Source organism: Actinia tenebrosa, unplaced genomic scaffold (genome assembly GCF_029948245.1).
Source record: "Actinia tenebrosa isolate PJP-AT-01 unplaced genomic scaffold, QUT_ActTen_1.0 PGA_scaffold5__44_contigs__length_20552954, whole genome shotgun sequence".
Lineage (NCBI taxonomy): Eukaryota > Metazoa > Cnidaria > Anthozoa > Actiniaria > Actiniidae > Actinia > Actinia tenebrosa.
The window spans coordinates 3,321,011-3,333,038 of record NW_028292582.1 but is presented as its reverse complement, the minus strand read 5'-3'; the positions used below and the strand labels follow the sequence as shown (position 1 = coordinate 3,333,038).

Genomic DNA, 12,028 nt, shown 5'->3' with positions numbered 1-12,028 from the left:
TAATACAACCTAACCGTAATAACACTTCATACCTAAACTAACACAACCCTTTTTAAAATCTCTGTTCATATTCAAATTTAAAACTCTTTTGAGGATACCAAGACAATAGTGAAAATTAGCAAAACAAAAAAGCTACCGAAAGGGATTCCGGAAGCGTAGGTATGAAACGTACTCCATAATTGATTATTATCACGTGATTATTATAACACAGTATGTAGTTTACCCAGACTCCTCTCGTCCGAATTCAATCTATATCACATCGTATGTTTCAGAACATACTCGCATTCTGATTGGATGAGCTTTGCTCATGCCATCATGGTAAGCCCTTTGTGTTTCGCACACAAACGGTATCTATTCAAATACAGCGTAACAGCATTCTAGATCAAGTTTAGTTTTAGGATAATTCATGATTCATCCATGTGATCGACGTCTTTATCACTTTGCTCTTCCTCGGCTTCCATTTCCACATCTCCTTCGTTTGCAAGAGGCGTATTTTCCTCATGGTCCTTATCGTTCTCGGTTGGCATTTCCGTTGTATTGTCTCCACTAGCAATTACATCTTGGCTAGTTCCTTCAATATTTCCTCCTCTTACATTGACAGTATTCGAATCCTCTCCAGCCGTCCCTTGATTGTCATTCACCTTCTCGCCATCTTCAGTGTGTTCCACTTTTTTCTTTTTTTCTTCACCAAGCACTTTCGCTTTATCCGTGGGCTTCCTTTTTCCTTCTTGTTCAGTTTCTTTTCCTGGTCGTTCAGTTTCTTCAGTCACCATGTTATCTTTTCCTGGTTGTTCAGTTTCTTCAGTCACCATGTTATCTTTTCCTGGTTGTTCAGTTTCTCCAGTCACCATGTTATCTTTTCCTGGTTGTTCAGTTTCTTCAGTCACCATGTTATCTTTTCCTGGTTGTTCAGTTTCTTCAGTCACCATGTTATCTTTTCCTGGTTGTTCAGTTTCTTCAGTCACCATGTTATCTTTTCCTGGTTGTTCAGTTTCTCCAGTCACCTTGTTATCTTTTCCTGGTAGTTCAGTTTCTCCAGTCACCACGTTATCTTTTCCTGGTAGTTCAGTTTCTTCAGTCACCATGTTATCTTTTCCTGGTTGTTCAGTTTCTCCAGTCACCACGTTATCTTTTCCTGGTAGTTCAGTTTCTTCAGTCACCATGTTATCTTTTCCTGGTTGTTCAGTTTCTTCAGTCACCATGTTATCTTTTCCTGGTTGTTCAGTTTCTTCAGTCACCATGTTATCTTTTCCTGGTTGTTCAGTTTCTCCAGTCACCTCGTTATCTTTTCCTGGTTGTTCAGTTTCTTCAGTCACCTTGTTATCTTTTCCTGGTTGTTCAGTTTCTTCAGTCACCATGTTATCTTTTCCTGGTTGTTCAGTTTCTTCAGTCACCATGTTATCTTTTCCTGGTTGTTCAGTTTCTTCAGTCACCATGTTTTCTTTTCCTGGTTGTTCAGTTTCTTCAGTCACCATGTTATCTTTTCCTGGTTGTTCAGTTTCTTCAGTCACCATGTTATCTTTTCCTGGTTGTTCAGTTTCTTCAGTCACCTTGTTATCTTTTCCTGGTTGTTCAGTTTCTTCAGTCACCTTGTTATCTTTTCCTGGTTGTTCAGTTTCTTCAGTCACCTTGTTATCTTTTCCTGGTTGTTCAGTTTCTCCAGTCACCTTGTTATCTTTTCCTGGTTGTTCAGTTTCTTCAGTCACCTTGTTATCTTTTCCTGGTTGTTCAGTTTCTTCAGTCACCATGTTATCTTTTCCTGGTTGTTCAGTTTCTCTAGTCACCTTGTTATCTTTTCCTGGTTGTACAGTTTCGTCTTCCGGTGTCCGATTAATCAAAACATCTCCCCTCGCCATGTTATCTTTTCCTTATTGTTCAGTTTCTTCTCCCAGTGTCCCAGTAATCAAATCATCTCCTCTCACCATGTCATCTTTTCCTTGTCGTACAGTTTCTTCTCCCTTTCTCCCAGTATTCAAACCATCTCCAGTCACCTTGTTATCTTTTCCTGGTTGTTCAGTTTCTTCAGTCACCATGTTATCTTTTCCTGGTTGTTCAGTTTCTCCAGTCACCTTGTTATCTTTTCCTGGTTGTTCAGTTTCTTCAGTCACCTTGTTATCTTTTCCTGGTTGTTCAGTTTCTTCAGTCACCATGTTATCTTTTCCTGGTTGTTCAGTTTCTCCAGTCACCTTGTTATCTTTTCCTGGTTCTTCAGTTTCTTCAGTCACCTTGTTATCTTTTCCTGGTTGTTCAGTTTCTTCAGTCACCATGTTATCTTTTCCTGGTTGTTCAGTTTCTCCAGTCACCTTGTTATCTTTTCCTGGTTGTTCAGTTGTTTTTCCCCCGGTTTTTTCCCCGGTGGTCTTCATCTCGTTGTTATCATTATCCTTTCCTTTTCCATCCAGTTTTTCATTAAAAAATTTAAAGACCGAATCTTTAGCACAGTGTGATGTCCAGACGTGTTCTGTCGTGCCTACAGAAGGAAAATATAAACCCATATTTTACTGAAATAATATATAGATAAAAAAGTGTACTTTAGGCAAACATTTATAACCCTCAACACCATCTGGCCTACATCTTTATCTTTCCATACACATACCTGCAGATACTAGTTCACAAGTGTCGTCTTTATAGTACGAACGTATTGGAGTGTCCAGTGGTTCTCTCGACGAAATCCAGTTTCTTGTTCTCTGATCGGGAATGAAGAGCAGTGAATTACCATTAGTGATATTTTATAAACAAGCTAGTGGACTGCATATCGTGCGTTCTGATTGGCTATGCTATTGCTGGTCTAGCTCTCATAGTCTGTTAGAGAAAACTAGAGTCAGCTGTTGAAATAGCAAAAAAAAAATACTGAAAGGACGGCGAGTAGTGGTAGTACACTCTTTGGGGTCTCCGGTTCGATTCCTGTAGTCGGCATCCCATGCGAGTACATCTGTTAGGTATCTCTCCTGTATTTCTCCGCGGGTTCTCCGGTTTTCCTCCCTCTGCCGGCGCAAAACCTAAATTCCAATTCGCTCTGTAAATTAGCTTTGCCCTGACTTTTGTTTTTAGGTAACAATAAAATTTATCCTTTTTCTGACCTAACCTACTGATACATGCACCATATTAATGTCTGTATTGACTTTGAGATTTATGTATACGAGACATTACTGAGTTTCATATCGAGTGGGAGGACTGGGGAAACCGGAAAACTGTTGACCAGGCTGGATAAAATGAACAATTTTACATATACTCAGTATTTCAATAAAGTTAGCCACCTGAAAAGTGACAAAGCTGACATCGACAAGGATTACTATGGATTTATACAAGGATTTATATATGCCTTCTCGCTCTCTCAGATCTTCATCAGCGAACCTCTTAACCAAAGGCTCTTTCAGGCTAAAGAAATATGAGAGCTTTTGCAGTTGCTGCTCCTGAGTTATGGAACAGCCTACCTCCATCCCTTCGATCTTGCGAAACAATTTCTAGTTTTAAGTGTGGTCTCAAGACCTTTTTATTCACACGAGTTTTCAATATGTAAAAATCTTACCTATTTTAACCAATCTAAATCAATGTATTGTTATTTGAATTTTAAAAATGTGTAATGTATATATTGAAATGCAATGAATTTTATTTGAAATATGTTGATAATGATATGTATTATGGGCATGTTTTATTACTCACTCTTATTCATGAAATAGTAATTCTTTTCTTAAATTTATTTTCAATTTTAAATCTATTGAGTCACATTTTTATATTGTAAAGCGTCTTTGAACTTAAGGATATCAACGCTATATAAATTATTCCTTATTATCATTATTATTATTATTATGGGTAGATACATTTTACATGTTTCAACCGCTTGATAACTATTGATGTACTTGCACATCTTTACCAGTTACAGTCTCACCTCTTCTGAGCATCCTCAAGCTGCAGTTTGTATCAAAAAAGCTTTACTTGTATGAAATGACTTGTTTCCTATGATTCTCAGTGATCTCAGCTTTCTAGGTTTTCGGTGACTAACTTTATTGAAATAAGTATATGCAGTAGTATGATGCCATTGAGCTCGACAAATGCAGCCCGATTTTGACCGAATGATAAAAAATCACTGGGAAATGCAGATACTCTTACTCGTCTTCCACGATATGAAACTCAACAAAGATCAAAGCAATGCAAGTCTATACACAGGGAGCCCAATTTAGATAAAAGTGCAAGAAGCAAAGAATATTTGGAAAATATTATTCAAATTGGGTACGAGGCTAAGAAAGTGCGCTGAATAATACATGCTAACAGGAGAACCATGAAAAACATATTTATTTTCGTCTAGTATTTTTATCTAAATTGGGTTTCCTGTGGTTCGTACCAAGAGCTTTTCAAAGTCAAACTTTTTTTACTCTAGTTACTACCTTTTTGAAAAACTGTTTGATATCTCTTGATTCGTAGTGGCCAACACTGTGAACAGAATCTGTAAAAGCTACAGCCTTGATGCGTTGCTTAGCTTCTTTGATGTTTCTTAACTAAAACAACACCACAGTAAAGGAACTCTTTGAGTGAGAAAACGTACGAGACTCACTCATAGCAGTTAAACGAAAAGACATACCGTAACACTGACAAGCAAGAAATGAAATGAAAAGAGATGGCACAGAATGTGATCAAATATATATGAGACAGGATGAAATAGATATATAGATAAAATGGGATAAAATGAGATGGGCTTTGGAAGTTGAGGGAAAAAAATATATTTTACATCCTTCCTGTACCTATTTGCAACACTCAACACAACACCACACCACACCACAATAAACAATCTATACACAACACCCAACACGCAACGCACAACACGCAACACCCAACACCCAAAACCAAACCCCAACACCCAACACCCAAAAAGCAACACCCAACACCCAACATCCAACACCCAAAACCAACACCCAACACCCAACATGCAACACCCAACACCAAACATGCAACACCCAACATGCAACACCCAACACCCAACATGCAACACCCAACACCCAACATGCAACACCCAAAACCAACACCCAAAACCAACACCCAACACCCAACACCCAACACCCAACATGCAACACCCAATGCACAACACCCAAAACCAAACCCCAACACCCAATTCCCAACACACAACATCCAACACCCAAAACCCAACACCCAAAGCACAACACCCAACACCCAAAACCAAACAGTGCACTTGAAGCACATGCCACCCAATTCATGCCAGTGCCCAAAGAGATGAGAATGGGAATGAGAGTAGAAATGATTTGAAAGGAAACAATAAGACAGAGGAAGAGATAAGAGACAGTGCACTTGAAGCACATGTCACCCAATTCATGCTAGTGCCCAAACAGATGAGAACGGGACTGAAATGCAATTAACATGATGGAAAATAGCCATGAGTTTAAATATCATAAAAATAATATACAAAGTATAGAGCGTTTTCATGTGACGTCACAGCGACCATTATGGGGTACCAAAACAATACATTTTCTATCCTCCGGGAACTGAACTCTATTTTTATGCAAGTACTGTGCAGAAAGTTTCTATTGTTTATGGCTGCCTTCTCACGTGAGTGAAAACGCTTTATCACTATCAAATTAGTTGCATCTTTAAGAGGTAAGGCAGCAAAATACTTACACCATGAAGAACTACTACCCCACCAAAACTATGTGCAACAATCACGATGTGTTTGGCCTTGGCCTTCTTGATGAAGTTGTTCCAGACATAAACAAAGTGATCCTGGGGATTCTCACTGCCCTGTGAAAGACATGTTAGGCCATGTCAGTGTTATTGGGAAACATAATTAAGCATTAATGACGATGACTGGAATTCAGATCGTTAGATGTTTAAAGTACTGCACGTGTACTGGGGAGCATAGAATCAAAGTGATGCCATCAAATTCCAAAATTTGCAATAGTAATCCACTGTTTTCCCATTTCAGGCCAATGTCAATCAATCAATATTATTCAGTACAGAAATATGACATAAAAGTACAAACTACCTTTGATTTAACTTAAAAGTTAGACTAGATAGGTAGCTACTTAGTAGATAGATTTAAATTAGATTTCAATTTAGATTTAAATATGTCATTCCCTAGAGTATTTTTTCTTCGTTTAATGTTTGCACATGAGAAGACACATGAATATGGACACAACTCAAACAAAAAACTTATTCTCCAGAGAAAGAAATGTGGTCTGAAATAGGCAAAACTTTACGTCCAAGTGGATTAGGTCTTATGTTGAATTCAGTTCTGAAATGTTTATGTTTGGAAAGAAAACATAAAATAAGGAACGTAAAAAGAAAACATAAAATGAAAAACATAACATAGCAAAAGGAGGAGTACCTTAATGCGCTTGTGCAGTTTTTCATCATAATTATGATTACCATTAGTAATAAGCACACCAAAACCTTCCTGGGGAAAAAACATGATAATTTCTTGAATATTATTGAGTATGGAATATATATGATCACCCTGCTTCATGTGATGTTACAATGTAGAGTAGTTTTGAAGTGGGAAATGGTAAGACAGGTTCACAGTTGTGTCGAAGCTGTACCATGTTCTACTTTAAGGCATAGTTAACTATGCTTAAGCATACAAAAACAAATAACGAATCCTTTTTATAAGGACGTACATGGGTATTGCTTGCACACATCCTTTTTACACATAAGTTTGGAGCCTGGGCGCTCATTATGATAACGTCATGCAAATGTTTTTATAGCCAAAATGAAAAAGGGTGCAAAATATCAAAGAAACAAGCTTTTGTTCACTTCTTCAAACTCTCATAGCTTTGAAACTTAACAATATATGTCAGTACCCCTCTTTTGTATTTCATTTTTTGAAGTAATTTATATAAATACCTAAAAAACTTTACAAGAACTTTTTTCATAACTTTAACAACTATGCTTTTGTTTAAATTGAAATCCGATATTTCATGTATAATTGAAATGTGTAGCTCCAGAAATTATCCATACCCCCTGCCCCCCTCCCTCCACAGAGGAATTTTGAATTTCTGAGGGGTAGGGAGGGGTAGGGGGTCAGAGAAAGAACAAAAGAGTTTTATGGAAGGAAGTTGGAATTTCTGAGGGTTTGGGGTTAACGTTTCTGGAAAAAATCCTTCATTCAGAGGGGGTTATGGATAATTTTTGGATTATTTAATGAACTACACAATAGAATTTCATGTAACATAAAGCATTGGGTCATTTATTAATTTCCAAAATGATAATTAAAATAAGAATAAGAATAAGAATAAGAAGGATAAACAGTATATAAGAGAATAAAGCTTGAATGAAGATGGGAATATAAATAAAATAGAAAATTAAAAAAAAAAATTAAAAAACATAGGGTAATCCAGCAAATATCAATGGGAAATAATAAAATTATACGATCAGGAAAGTCTAACTGGTAGAAATGGTTAACGGATATTATGGTATTTTATTAGCATTCAATAAAAAAGTTATCACATACCTTAATTGATTTTTCAATATATGGAACCATTGTCCCACTTTCAAAACTGTCATTGATGATCAAGCTGTATTAATAGTAAAAATGAATAAAGTTAGCTGAGTGCAATAATATTGTTTATTGTAAAAGTTAAACTTCATCATCATCCTCACGTCACATTGACGCAAGTGAAAAACGTCTGTACATGCTCTGAATCTTTATGCAAATTAGTCAAAACATCTTCATGTTATTGTAAAAGATATATTTTGACTTTCGAACATGCCTGATGAATTGGACTTAACAAAATGCCAAATCTTAGTGTCCATGCTTGAAAGTTAAGGCTAATTCTTTCATATTGTGTTCGTTAAATTACAGCATCTTGGTCTCACAAAAGTATACTCGCAAAATGTTTTGTATACTTGGAGAAAACAAACATTTATTTTCTCACTAAAACTCTTCTAAATTCTTAGAAACCGTGCTGAGATGCACGCATGCTCAAACGTTTTTCTCTGACTTGTGTCTGTCACATCACATTGTGTTAAATGTAACATGACATCATATGACATCATTGTTATGTCATGCCATGTCTTGTCATGTTATATGTTATGCTTTTGATGTTCAGTGTAGCATTGAGGGAAAGAGGGCTGTACAGAGCATGAAGAGGCAAGGTTAAAAAGAGGGTTCAATATAGGAATGCAAGACATTCATTCCTACCTGTGATTTGACTTTCAAAATCAGGATAATGAAGAAGATATCCAGTTTAATTGGCATATGAGGAAAACGCCCTATTCCCATTATATTTCTTACATAATATTTTCTGTCTTTTTCAAAATCCCATAATTTATTCTAACAAGTATAATATGTATCATTTCATATGAAAAAGCTTATTGCCACCAATACTTTTTAACTTAGATTTTATTCCCTTATCAACTGTTATCATTATGAAAATGGTCAGTAAGATGGTCACTTGTTTTGATCTCATCCCTAAAGCGTGGTTTTCACTATGACATAAGCATAAGCATTTAAGCATAAGAACACGTCCTAACTATGACATATTAGGCAACATAAGCAAAAGCAGAAGCATAAGAAGAAAGAGAATGCTTTGATTCTTGTGTTTATGTCGCAGTGAGGACGTCAACAGAGAAGTGAGTGGGCTTGATACCCTTATGTCTGTGTTTATGTTTATGCTTGTGACACTAATGATATATGTCAAACCTTCTTGCCCATTGACCAGCTCGTACCACACCACTGCCATGGATGAGAATCATCAGTTTATCAGATTTTAGAGCATCCTCACTCATGAAGAAAAATCCTTTGGGTTCATTTGGACGAGCATCAACCTGCACAATTAGAATGAATGAAAATAGTGAGAGAATGGGAATACAGTGGATGAGAATAAAATGCTAGTTAATAACATTGAATAAGAATAGAGAGAAGGACAATGAAATGTAAATAACAGAGAATGGTAATAAGAGAGAAAACGAGAATGAATGCAAACAAGAATAAATGAAATAGAGATGAGAAGCAAATAAGAAAAAATGGGACTAGTGAGAATGAGATGGAAAGAAGAATGAATGAGAATAGAGTCCATTCTGTTACTACTTTATGTACATACATACTAAATGATAAAAGAATTTGTATTCATCTTACTGGAATGGTAACTTTCTCAAGGTCAAGCTTGTTTTCAAGGTATTCATAGACATATTCTGTAATAGCCTGAAATAATAATCAGTGAAGATATCAAGATATAACCACAACATGGACAAAAAAGACAGCAGCCCTTGAATGTATTGCTGCACTGATAATGGGGGGGGGGGTTAATAACCAAGTTCGGAGTTTAAGAATCGATTCCAGTGCGCATGCAATTTTATCCCAAATTTCTCACTGTCTTAATTGTTTAATTAAGAACAAAGGAAGGGTTAAACAAAAGAAGGTGAGAAATTCAGGATAAAATTGCATGCACACTGAAAATGATTTTTAAACTCCAAACCAACTTATTAGGGTTGGCCAGGATAAAAATATATCTACATAACTATATGTATTCTATAAACTATAATAGCTTAATTAAGTGCACTCCATTTATCTGTGAAACAATTACTAGCTATGTAGCAGTGATAAAAATGATAAAAAGGTAAATAATACACTGTGAAAAGATGAATAAACTTACTGATGTTTCGGACACTAGTCCTTCGTCGGAGTAAAAGAGAAAGAGGTGGTAGACAGGAGCGTTTATATGATAGAATAAGACAAAAACCATTGAGAACAAGGTAGGCAAGGAAACAAAAACAAACAATCAAAAGACAAAAGAAAAGGTTAAATGAAAGCAAAGCGTTTATTAATCCTGTTGGGACTAGGAGTGCCCAATAGGTGAATAAGCCACATTTCTTTAGTCTTGCAACAATCACTGTTGCCGTTAATTGAAGAAAAAGCAAGGAAGTCAGAAAAAGAATGGTTAGCTTGATTAAATTGGCGGGAAACTGGATTGGTGGGATCGTTATTGCGAATATCATAAAGATGATTGCAAATGCGATCACCAAGACACCTATTAATAATTCCATTAAACCCATTGTTAACCGCAACTTTTCTCTGCTTGACTCTGATACTCGCACTTCTGCTATTTTCAACAACCGCCCTCTTTTTTCTTATAAACGTGATCATAATCTTCGTTCTTTCTTGGTCAATGGAGTTCTTCCCTCTGACAAAGAACCTACTACTTTTCGCCGTTCTCATAAACGTTCTTATAATTGTCCTCATATAGCCTCTCCTACTTCTGTTGTCGGTCCTAAATCCACTGTTAAAATCACTGACCATTTTGTTTGTACCACTTCTAATGTTGTTATATTGTATCAAATGTACCTACTGTAATCTTTTGTATGTGGGCGAGACTGGCCGCCGTCTTGGTGATCGTATTTTTTTGTTCCATTATATGTCACCATGCAAATGAGATGATACATGTACACTGAGATGGTTTATGTTGGCAATTTATACAATGTATACAATTATTTATACCATAATACTCCTAAAATGTTATTGAACACAACAACTTCAAGAAAGGCACCAGAGGAAAGAGTAATAACATAAAAACCCTTGATGCATAGGAGAGAACCAACAAGCTAGCCCTACTCATATATATATATATATATATATATTTGTTTGAGAAGAAAAAGTCAAGACAACATTTTTCCCGACAAGCCTGTTTCGTGAATTGCTCCACTCTTCAGGGGATTTAATGATAAGAATATTCGTTACTATCATTTATATAGAAAAAGTATACATAATCAATTAATTATATATATATATATATATATATACACTCGATTGCAGAAACGTTGTAGTATACATTTATACATATATCTAATTTATTCAGTATATTTCATGATATGCAAAACAGAAAAATCGCTTTATTTATTGTTTGTTTCATTCAATGACTATCAAAATATATTTTTCTTGTCTATTAGATCGTACAGATTATAAATCAGTGGGTTGTAAGCATTGAAAATGGTTATTTTGCATCATGCATCTCATTAAATATTTGTATAAATGTATAAATGTATACTACAACGTTTCTACAATCGAGTGTATATATATATATATATATACACTTGATTGCAGAAACGTTGTAGTATACATTTATACAAATACCTAATTTATTCAGTATATTTAATGATATGCAAAACAGAAAACTCGCTTTATCTATTATTTGCTTCATTCAGTGAACGTCATAATATTTTATTCTCGTGTTTTACATCCTACAGATTATAAATCAATTGGTTTTGAGGGTTAGAAAAGTAAAATTGCAATATGCATCTCATTAGGTATCTGTATAAATGTATAAATGTATACTACAATGTTTCTGCAATCGAGTGTATATATATATATATATATGTTTATACCAAGTTTTGAGCAATCCAAGATTATATTGGTAAGAGGTTCGAGCACCCTTGGCTAGTGCTTACGGCTATGCAAACTACGCTTTCCATAAACGTATCATTGATGAAAATTATGAAATAAATACATTAAAAGTTTGTCTTACCTATGGACACAGCATATTCTGAAAACAGCTTTGTACAAAGCTTTACATATCATATTTAGTATTACCTCTCCTAGATCTTCATATCTATTTTGGTTCTTTGCTCTGTCACCTCCAAACACATCAAATTCAAAGCGTCTACCCTCCTCATCCAGAAGTACATGTAGACCATCAACCTCTGTGAACAAACAATAAAATGCAAAATTAAGTAACTGGCAATCAAGATTAAGCTTCCTTTACACCAAGATATCATTCACCTAACATAGCAAAATAAGCTTACTCACCCTTGAATTGATAGCCAAAATCATTGATCGACAGCCTTGATTTGCTTGTTCCTAAAACTGTCCCACAAAAAAGAAGATATTTATTAACTTATCTTGAGCATGCCCATTAAGATTTAAGTGACAAGAAGCTAGTTTGACCTGGTTTTCCAATATCGTTTAAATAATGTAGTAGGCATTACAGCTCAAATATCTAAGATAATTCTAAGGAAACGTTCGTGGTACAGCAATGAAAATTTCATGGTACAAAGTAGTACAATGTTTGGCCCAATATGTAATACTTAC

At 35.5% G+C, this 12,028-nt stretch overlaps 1 protein-coding gene across 3 annotated transcripts in view; it reads right to left on the bottom strand.

The window, feature by feature from the left end:
- Positions 1 to 1,806: 1,806 nt before the first annotated feature.
- LOC116290712 (cotranscriptional regulator ARB2A homolog) overlaps positions 1,807 to 12,028 on the bottom strand; it is a 42,845-nt gene continuing 32,623 nt past the window's right edge. For 2 of the 3 annotated variants that reach the window (XM_089038447.1, XM_089038448.1), the window contains exons 3-12: positions 11,747 to 11,803; positions 11,531 to 11,640; positions 9,083 to 9,148; positions 8,648 to 8,772; positions 7,457 to 7,520; positions 6,335 to 6,403; positions 5,629 to 5,748; positions 4,386 to 4,496; positions 2,597 to 2,687; positions 1,807 to 2,470 (exon numbers count right to left, since the gene is read on the bottom strand). In XM_089038447.1, coding sequence (XP_088894573.1) covers positions 1,869 to 2,470; positions 2,597 to 2,687; positions 4,386 to 4,496; positions 5,629 to 5,748; positions 6,335 to 6,403; positions 7,457 to 7,520; positions 8,648 to 8,772; positions 9,083 to 9,148; positions 11,531 to 11,640; positions 11,747 to 11,803 — 1,415 coding nt within the window. In that variant the 3' untranslated portion in view covers positions 1,807 to 1,868. Of the gene's footprint in view, positions 2,471 to 2,596; positions 2,688 to 4,385; positions 4,497 to 5,628; positions 5,749 to 6,334; positions 6,404 to 7,456; positions 7,521 to 8,647; positions 8,773 to 9,082; positions 9,149 to 9,599; positions 10,504 to 11,530; positions 11,641 to 11,746; positions 11,804 to 12,028 lie in introns of those variants that run through there. The other variant, XM_089038450.1, reaches the window with a different exon arrangement.